This window comes from Pyrus communis, chromosome 17 (assembly GCF_041283825.1).
Source record: "Pyrus communis isolate YQ-2024b chromosome 17, ASM4128382v1, whole genome shotgun sequence".
NCBI lineage: Eukaryota > Viridiplantae > Streptophyta > Magnoliopsida > Rosales > Rosaceae > Pyrus > Pyrus communis.
The window spans coordinates 63,801-73,930 of NC_142581.1; the positions used below are offsets into that span (position 1 = coordinate 63,801).

The following is a 10,130-nucleotide window of genomic DNA, read 5'->3' on the forward strand; positions in this document are numbered from 1 at the left end:
TGTGTATAATTTATAGGTTTTTTGGTCAAAATAGTCTATGAGATTTGGCTAACTCCTCATTTTGGTTCTTAAAATTTGAAATCAATAAAAACGGTCAATGAGATTGTCCGTCATCAATCATTTTGGTCATTCATTAAAAAATTATGTTAAATAAGAATCAAAATAACAAAATTACTCTCAATCTAATAAACAATAGGCTAAAATAATTTGACAAATTTTGAGGGTATTTTTGTCATTTTATCCTTATTTTATGGAAGTTTTTCACGGAATGATCAAAATGATTAATTGTGGACAAACGCAATGACCAATTCTATCGATTTCAAATTTCAAAGATCAGAGTGAAGAGTTATGCAAATCTCAAAGACCATTTTGGCTAAAAAAACCTAATTTTTATCTCTATTTAAACATGTTCTTAATTTTTATTTATTTAATTTATTTCAATCTGATAATTATAAATAAATAAAGATAAACAGTCATTTCCCGTAAAAATATATAATAATGCTGTTTTTCTTATCATGAATGAAGAATGAAGTATGAAGAATGAAGTACTATTGTTTAATTTTTCAGTGTTAAGTCTAGTTATTTTTTAAGAACTTTTACACGATGATAAACCAATTGTGTGGGGGCGTCGGTGCATAAAGGTGATGAAAATGCAAATCGATCGATAGGGAAGGCAAAGGTGATCTAAAGCTTTCTTCCAAATATATTAGCAAAGAATATACAATAACGTGACGAATTACACCTCGTTAAAAAAACATCAAAGCACAATACAACGAATCCTAAACATTTGTATTTCTACAAAACACAACAAAATGAATATAATTCCCTCCTAAGAAGCAACTTAATGCAATTTACTACTCCTATCACGGGCTCTCGGAGAGCACGGGGTTTGTCTCCAGCATTTTTGTAGCATCTTCATCCATGGACATCTTGGTCCAACCAGAATTTCTCATGGAGAAAATCTTGGCGCGGTCAAACCCATTTCCTCTAAAGCCCGTTATCTTTGATGACACCATAGGCATCACAAGGACAGCAGATGCATTGATTGAATCATCTCCAAATCCCAGTGACAACGCACAAGCAGTCTGTAAAAGGATCCAAGTTCAGAGCATTAATAGTCAGTCATGCGATATTTACCAGGATTCTATCTCAGTAAGTTCAACAAGCCAGTTTAGATCACCTTTGCCTTCACTATCGCATCTGAAATCTTCACCAGGATTCCTTGCACAAATGATCGTGTGTCTCTAATTTGTACATCTTCAGATGAAACAGCAAACCTGTAACACCCACGCAGGTGTCAAACAGTGGTGAAATTGACAAAAAGAATACTGATCCCGCTCAAATTTGAAAGCATGTGCTACAACATATGTTTTTAAACTAAAACAACAGTGTAATATCCACTCTTGCACTGCTATCAATATGCTACAATATTGAAATCATATAATAAAAGTTGCATAAAAGAATGTATTGTACCTGCCCATGTCTTTTGGAATGCTTGAAGACACCACAGAAACTAAAGATGGATTTTCTTTGACTTCAGCACCTGAAATTTAAAGAGTTAGTTCAAATCTTGATATTCTGCCAGCTTAAATTTTTTAAAATATGAATCAAATACCTCTGGAATCATCAGGTGCCAGCAAAGTAATGCCTACGAACACAGACATCATTCCCAGTATGAACATAGTTGTCCTTAGTGCATCCAATACCTGTTTTGAGAACAAAAATATGCTTTTCACACGACCTCAAAAACATATTCCAAGGAAAAAAATGTTTTGGGGTGGGGTGGGGGGCTGCGGGTGGTGTTTGGGGGGGTGGGGAGAGAGAGAGAACCTGGTATTCTTGAAAATATACAAATCCTGTACAAATGGAAAAGAATGTCCAAGCAATCTGAAACATAGGAACAATAAGAATTGCATCGAAAAATGACAATCCTTCGTTCAAACGAGCCATCTGCACAAGTAGAAGTGGAAAGTGTTAATATAAAAGTTAAATAAAGAACCATAGCAAGACAGCATGCAATTGCAGCAATTTGTGAGACAAGTAATCTAGAGTTAATCTGCAATAACTGATACCCAAAATCCAGCTGTACTTAGAAATAAAAGGAGCATGGAGTATGTGAACCAGCTATGTAACTGATAACTGCTAGACATGGCCAAACGTAGCAGGTTAGATCTGCCACCAAAAAAACAAGGGAATTAGAAACAGAAGGGAATTGCATGATTGCACCACATGCATTACACAAGGAGAACTATCATGGAAAGATAACTTACAGAGATTTTGCAAACAACACTGAGAATGATCCAACAGCACCTGAAACTATAGCATAGGAAAAAGGAAGCAGCATATGCCAATAGGGTCTCAGATCCTGGCCAGAAACAGCATGCAGAAGTTCTCCTCTCCTGTATATCCAGAAATTGATGTGAATGAAATTTGTTGGAGCCATACCAATAAGAAGGAAGAGTTCATAACTTAATTCCCACCTGTAAATGGAGTGATGCAAGGCAACAACTAAAACCAAAATCATACAGTAAAATAGGAATGCAATATTGCTGTATTTCTCGGCCAGCTGTTCAGGTGTGTATACTGTAACAAAAACAATTAAACTTCATTACATTTGAGTTTGTGGAGAAAGTCTTTTCTGCAACAGTTATATATTATGGCCCTCTCACAATAACCAGTCATGTGACCAGCACACATGGGGTTGGATGTGATAAGGCTGTTGTATGCAATGTTTGTAGGGACAATCGTTGTACTTGTGTGTGTGTGTGTGTGTGTTTACAACAGGGGGGAGTTTCGGATGGTACTTGAAAATGAATCATGTACCAGGTGACTGGTGGTTGCCAAAAGCAACAAGAAAAATATTCCCGATAACAATAAAGGCTGTGGCAACCATTACCCTGTAAAGAAAGCAGTCTTATTACATAGAGATGTACTCAGAAATATATGTAAAATGGATGTATGGACAGCATTACAGTTATGAAAATTCAATCTCACTTCAGATTATAACATACTTTACAGTCACCATTTTGTTTAACACAAAGTAAGCAAAGGCAATGTTGGATACAAACTGAACAGAACCCAGTGCCGCAAGAAGTGACTGCATGGAAGGATACAAGAAAACAAAACTAATTAGAAATAACAAACTCATCCAGATATTCTTGTCGCAGATGTTGACATCTGTGTATGTATAGTACTAATCCTGCTTTGTGGATTCAAATAACAAGGCTAACAAAATAGAGTTTATACTGACCTGAGCAGCATATCCAAAGGATACAAAATTTAGGCAATTACCAAGAGCAAAAAATAAAAAGCCTGCATATGAAGAAAGGTAACTTATTTTAAGTCCTGTGTTCGTAATCCACCGTGCAAACTAGAATATCCAAACAGTTAGAACAGATGAAGCACTGAGAGAGAAAACTGTACCAACTCTCCATGTCTGATAGTGTATAATAGGCTTCAAAGGAAGCTTTCCATTTCCTCCATCACTTTCTAGTATTGAATGTCTCTCTCTCTGCCAAAACAGAAAATAAACATTCTGACGCTTGCTCATGGTATAAATACAGTTACCAGTATTAAATTGGTACAGAAGGAACACAGGTGGCTCAAGTCTGCATTTTCAGACTAGCTACAAAGTGGTTGACAGCATACAAGAATTGAAAACACACGAAATGTAGATGTTCTCGCATACATCAAATGAAAACTATGAAGTCAATGGAAGTGAAAGTCTGACTAATGAAGATTTAGCATGCAGAGAAGAATGAAAGGTGTGGTTTGTATTGTTGCTTTGCCAGCTGCATGTTGATTGTTCAAGCAACAATGTGCAGTAACAGTTAGAGTAAAAGTGCTAAAAAGAGGAAAAAGCATACACACCCTACTAGTGGGAAAGTCATCACAATAACATGTGGAAGGTTATAAATTTGCCTAAAGATTGTTAGACACGATCACAATTCATAATGGTTCAACGAGAAGAAGGGAATGAGCAAACATACACACAAGACAGCCACCCAAAGTAATAGAGTATGGAGAATAAACCTCGTTATGCCCCAATTTGAGAAGGTTAGTTCCAAAGTTGATGGCAATGCTGCCAAAAAGGTTAATGAAAGCTCCAACGACCCACTCCCCCATGGATTAGAGAGAGATGTGAAGCCGAGGTTGCATGCAGCTTAGGTGTCAAGTTGCCAACCAATATTACTTACTGAACCTGGCACAAGTAGAATACAATCACATATATAGCGGCGATTTGCAAGAGAAATGCTTGAGGAATTCCCAATGTCTCGCACATTAACAGACAATCTGACAGATGTAATTCTATATGAAATTTGAATTTACAATCAGTCAATCAATCTTATTGCACATTAACAGACAGTCTGACAGATGTAACTCTATATGATATGATACGATACGATACAAAAGAGTAAAAATAACATGTATGTATGATTGTAATTCTATATGATATGATTCACAATTCAGATGAAAAAAATTAATATTTATTATCATTTCGTTTCGATTCGATTCGATAGATCAGGCATAAGAATAAGAAATCATAAATACATTTAACAAACAAAGAAATTCATAAAGAAATAAGAAGAAAAATAAAGAATGAAACCACATTTGGAGCTATTAATTTACCCCTCTCTCTCAAGGACAAGTTGGAATTTCGATCGAGGCGGATCCAAATTGTGAAGGTATTTACTTTTCTTCCTTGTGTTTCTGTTTAATCTGTGTGTTATTTCCGAAGAGAGAAGGAGAAGATAATTGTAAAGGAGAACAGAATCCCAGATGCGAGATCGATGGATGGATGGATGTGCAAGACTTGAGATTAAGGAGGAAAGGATTAGGGAAGAATGAATGCCAGAAATGCCAGAAATGCCAGAAACAAGAAAGAAGAGGAGAGACGACGAGGGAGAAGAAGACAGAAAAGAAAGAGTTGTCCGGTCAATAGCCCAAGGCGTGATGCTTCAACGCACGCTATGACGGCCGTGCTCTTGAACTTGTCGGCAAGACAATCACCTACGCTAACCCACATGACAACAAAACTATAACTGCTATCATCTGTCCGTCCATCTTTGTTTTTTCGCTTGGGGAAGGAGTGGGCTCCACTAACTGTCATTGAAGTAGTTAATCTTCGCTTCTAATTGCCAGCAACGTCTTTACGAAGAGACCGGATTCTCGTCGGATCTTCTTTGTGAGGATTTTTAGGATTTGTGAATCGTGTTCGTTCATTGTATATCATACGGTCGAAAATTATTTTAAATATGTTTATTTAAAAATAAACATAAACAGTATTTAAAAAAATTAATCACACGATATACGATGAAATGATACGATTTACGAATTCTTAAGATCATCACCAAAAGAATCCGGAGAGGATCCTGTTGACTTTACAAGGCGGGTTGTAGTTTGTTTGTTTGATATCATTAGGCTATTACTAGTAATTCCATTAAACCCTGAAAAACATTACCTCAGCTCTTCAAATTAATTCAACTAATTCTAACTAACTAACTGGAATCACCTCTCACGAGGTTGAAGCACGACGAGTATCTGCAGACTCTCTGCCCATCGACTACATGTATCGCTGAACCAATTTGCAGTTTTTGTAGTTAGAACATGCAAATATATTTTGAAGAAAATTTAGTATTGTATTATTGAAAACTCGTGTCAATGCAATATGTAAGGATGAGAGCACGCGAATATATCACTTATAAGCTATTTACTTTTTGACACCAACTTTCAACTATGTATATATACTTTTACAAAACGCATTACCTCCCTCAAAAATAAAAGAATTAAAATTAGTTCCCGTCTTCAATCAACATATTGATCAATTGTGCCGATAATTTTACAAAAGTATTCTGTCTCACATGCATTTCCCTCTCTTGGAAATGTAAGCAGAGAAATCAGTTGAGGTGGCTAGCTAGCTAGCTAATTTCTCTCAACCTCTTGTTTATTTGTGATCAGGATTCCGAGCATTCAGGAATATCATAAAATATAACACGGAGTCCCTTTCTTTTGGTGTGACCAAAAACATTTCCAGATAATGCATATATTCTTACTGTAGTGTGTCGTGTGATTAACATCTTTGTATCTTCTTGTGGTGGATAACTGACATGTGATGAAGTGTCCTAGCTAAGAGAGAGAATTAATCATAGCTGTTTGAATTCAATGTCCTAGCTAGCCAAAAGATGGAGTTTTGTGCTCTTGTCCTTGTTGCATTATCCGTCGGAAAAACTTGAGCTAACAATCACATTTTTAATCGGTTTTCGACCAAAACCATCGTATTTGAGTAACTCTGATCAATGCCATTTACGCCCTCCCGGACTCCCAGTAAGGGAAATGCTATTCGTAACACAGCTTATACAAACACAAAAATGAATGAAACACACACGGTTCTTTAGAGGACACCATTAGTAGTACCACAACTTTCTCATACTAATCAATTATAATTGTTCTGTTTTTCAGCCCTCCACTTCATCAACTTCATACCTTCATATAACAAATTTCTAAACAAACAGTAACTTAATCCAACACCCACTCTAATTATGCAAACAATATAACTGCACAGTATAAGTTGGTATCAAACATACTCTTTAATCGTCATCTTATCATATATGCTATAGAATGACAATGATGGTAATGCTTTAGTTTTATCTACGCAATAGTCAATACCAAGCACAACAAAGTCATTTGGTGTCCTCGATCAAAATCCTGAGATAGCACTTCCCCTGCTTAAATTAACACATATGAGCAGACACACAAAGCACTGCCAGAATAAATTTACAAAGATGTACAAAAACATGAAACCAAATGGAACAACCACCTGAATCTATTTCCAAGATGAGAGTATCTAAAGTTTCAAACGCGTGTTGAAACTTGTTACAAAGCACCTGAAAGATTATACCATACCATACCATATGAAAAAGAACCAAACAGTTTTCAATTCAAAATATCTACCAACCAAGGAGTGCTTTGCAGTGAAATGCAGGAGTTCGGGTACCTTCACTATCCGCAAAGCTACCCCATGTATTGTAACAGATCTTACTTGTCGGTTACTTCAGTAAGAAGGAGACTAATAAAATCATTGCATCTTGTTTTCTTTCTTTAGTGAAGCTGTTAGTGAAGAGCTTTAGAATCTTTCATGGCCACATTGCCACCCCACCCACACTATGTGAGTCTATTTCCATAAGCACAGGTGTCTCTAATCATGCAATCCTGGGAAGAAGTTGAAGATGTCTCAAACGAATGGTTAACCCGACATTGCCACCTAAATGGTATTTTCATTTTACAAGTTCATTACAACATAGTAGGCAGTAAAGGCCCTTAAAGCAGTACGCCAGCAAAACAAGTAATCTAATCTAATTGACAAGAACAAAGAAGAAACCACACAAACAGGCAGGAAATAAGAGAGGAGCCGGATTCATTAATGTAACAATGTAAGAGTAGGAGAGAGGGCAACATTGGGCAAGAAGTAAAAAAAAGAAGATACCAGAGCCAAAAGAAAGAGCAGAGCAGTTTGCAGTTTGTACTTGTGATGGTAACATAATGCAACTAATGTTAATGGTATACACACAGAATCAAAAATCTGCCGGATGTCATCACAGTAGTACTACAGTGATTTAAAGAAAAAGAACCAAAAAAAAAAAAGTACCGGTGATTCTCCTGAACGAGGGTGAGGGTGTGGGTGTGGATGCTAGGCTGCTAGCTAAGCCTGAGTGCCGCTCAAGGCCTTCATCTGAATGTGGTTGTGGTCGGAGGAGGGGGCAGCGTTGGGCAAGGCCTCGTATGAACCCAATCTGCGGATTCCAACAGACTTGGCAACGACGGCGTAGGTGACCATGACAATGAGCAGGACGAACATGACGTGCACCAAGAACACCAGATCCAAAATGGCCACCGCCCTGAACCGGGACTCGTCCAGGTCGCACTTGGTGGAACCCTCCACCGCGTTTACCACGTCCAGCAGCCTGTGGCAACCCTCCGGGATGAACGCCTCCACGTACAGCGACAGCCCCGTCTGCAACACCCACAGCCCCTGCAAGCACATGGCCGCCCCTAACCCCACATCCGCCACGAACACCCTCGGCTGGCACGCCAGAACCACGCACAGCCCCGACGCAACCGCCGTGATCCGACCGGAAACCGAGTCGCACTTGGCCTGCAGATCCGACATCTGCACCGACGCTGCCCCCCACGACACGAGCGATTGCAGGTAGAAGAGGGCCGCGGACAGCCCGAACACCAGATCCGAGGGCAGCGGAAGAACCGATGGAGCACACTCGGAAAGCAGCAGAGCCAGCGTGAGCACCAAAAAGAGGAAGAGGGAGGCCGCGAACTGCAGGGACGTGAATCGGTGGACGGGGGTGCGGCCCTTGAGGAGTGGGTCGGCGTCGAAGGAGGTGAGGGTCTGGTGGACGACGGCGACCAATAGGCAGGCGATTATGGCATAGAGCTGGAGATACCTGAGGCGATGATGAGGAGGAGGATTAAGGTTGGAAGAGGAAGAGGAGAGGGGGAAGGGGTGGTAGGGCTTGGCGGCGTAAGACTGTGGAGATTTGAGGTGGTTGCGGGTGGTGGCCACCGTGTGGTAGAGTCCCAGTGATACCAATGCGGAGGAAGACAAAATCTGGTATACTAGGGCTGCCATTTCTCTCTCTTTCTCTCTCTCCTTCACTGCTTATTCTACTGCTGCTTCAATCCTTATCTCTCTCTTGAGTTTTGAGTCTTGGAGTTTTGAGTCGCGAATCGATTACTTGTTTTCAAATAAATACTCGCAATGAAATAAATAAATAAAAAACGAGGAGGAGGCAGGCCAAAAGCTAAACACAGGCAGTCATCGTTCGACCTCCGCTCCGATCCCAACCAGATCCTAATCAGATGATCCTCCTAATTACTTAGATCCTCGGATCCTGAGAAGCCTATGATATAGAAGCCGATGACCGCTGTAGATGATTCACATAACCTCTTCAAACTCTCCTTCCCAACTCACCCATCATTTCAATTCTCAAAATTCTTGCGCTAGAAATTGTTTTATGTTTGGAGCCGGGCCGCTTTTCTTTTTAAGATGTGATATTTACGTACTTTATTTTTTATTTTTACATTTTTATTATTTTTGATCGTCGAATTGAAGAATATCAACCAATAAAAATTATCAACGATGTGTAAAAAGTAAAATAAAGTGTGTGAAGCACACCCTTCTTTTTACATGGGCATTTTGGCGCATTGCCATTTGGTGAGGCAACAATGCAAATTTTGCATTTTCTTTAGGTAGATTGTAAAAAGAAAAGTAAAATTATGGCTGTTTTAGGGTTTTAAATATGACAGTGTTCACACACTCATTTTTATTTTCACACAATTTTGTTTTATTTTAGTCATTGTATTTTTTCAACTCATTTGATCTCACTATCAAAAATTAAACTATGAAAGTTCAAGGTATTGATTATGTTTTTTCGACAAAATTAAATGTCTATAAAATCCAAATATACTTTATAAATTGTTTATAAAAATTCTTTTGTATTCAATAAGAATTTGATTTCAATTCAGTTTGAAATGTGAAAGACTTTTTTATTTTATGAATTTAGCGAGATTTTGTAGTGCGCTTAAAGTAAGCATTTTAAGGGGTGTATTCAATTGAGTATTTTTTTTTTTTAACAAACGATATTATCTAAATTAAAAGGATAGGGAGTCAGATAAGACTCGAACTGGGCTAGCCATAATAATGTGATTCAAATTCGTCTTTGACGAAAATCGAATATGAGACATCTCACTTACTAGCTAGAGAAATACCACTAAGTGGCTTATTCAATTGAGATTAGTCATTTTAAATTTTAATCATGGTATTCAATCAAGATTCTACCACAAGTCTAGATTTATTCAATCAAGATTACTTCTAACAAGGCTTGTATAGATCGGCGATTGTTATTCCAGCCATGTCAGAGTCATTATTACGCATCTCTGGAGTTGTGGTCACATGTCCGAATCTTGGGTAGTAGAATCAATATAATGGGTTACAATGACCTTAGCCATCAAGTCCTAGGTGCCTATGTTCCACTGAGACGCAAACATTTTCTCAAGGTCGAGTTTGGGGCAACGGGGTGTTAAGAGCAACTCCACCGTTGCAAAGGCCCCCTAGGGCT

At 38.4% G+C, this 10,130-nt stretch overlaps 2 protein-coding genes across 7 annotated transcripts; both read right to left on the minus strand.

Moving 5' to 3' along the window:
* Positions 1–680: 680 nt before the first annotated feature.
* Positions 681–5,040, minus strand: LOC137707517 (putative magnesium transporter NIPA8). Of its 4 annotated transcripts, none has more exons than XM_068446399.2 (14): positions 4,630–5,040; positions 4,033–4,201; positions 3,424–3,511; positions 3,251–3,312; positions 3,012–3,097; positions 2,824–2,897; positions 2,481–2,583; positions 2,271–2,399; positions 2,073–2,172; positions 1,831–1,950; positions 1,616–1,706; positions 1,474–1,543; positions 1,181–1,277; positions 681–1,085 (listed from the first exon to the last, which is right to left on the minus strand). In XM_068446399.2, exons 2-14 carry the CDS (start codon positions 4,123–4,125, stop codon positions 864–866), a joined length of 1,335 nt encoding a protein of 444 aa, XP_068302500.1. In that variant the 5' UTR covers positions 4,126–4,201; positions 4,630–5,040; the 3' UTR covers positions 681–863. The 4 variants fall into 4 exon arrangements, with proteins under 4 accessions (XP_068302500.1, XP_088545126.1, XP_088545129.1 ...); XM_088689000.1 differs by having other exon boundaries at positions 2,067–2,172; positions 4,630–4,975; XM_088689003.1 differs by having other exon boundaries at positions 4,033–4,308; positions 4,630–4,940.
* Positions 5,041–6,566: 1,526 nt separating this feature from the next.
* On the minus strand, positions 6,567–9,032 carry LOC137708260 (plant viral-response family protein (DUF716)). 3 transcript variants are annotated; one of them, XM_088689740.1, is made up of 2 exons: positions 7,646–9,032; positions 6,567–6,722 (listed from the first exon to the last, which is right to left on the minus strand). In XM_088689740.1, exon 1 carries the CDS (start codon positions 8,639–8,641, stop codon positions 7,700–7,702), a length of 942 nt encoding a protein of 313 aa, XP_088545866.1. In that variant the 5' UTR covers positions 8,642–9,032; the 3' UTR covers positions 6,567–6,722; positions 7,646–7,699. The 3 variants fall into 3 exon arrangements, with proteins under 3 accessions (XP_088545866.1, XP_088545865.1, XP_088545864.1); XM_088689739.1 differs by having other exon boundaries at positions 6,567–7,209; XM_088689738.1 differs by having other exon boundaries at positions 6,567–7,261.
* Positions 9,033–10,130: the final 1,098 nt, after the last annotated feature.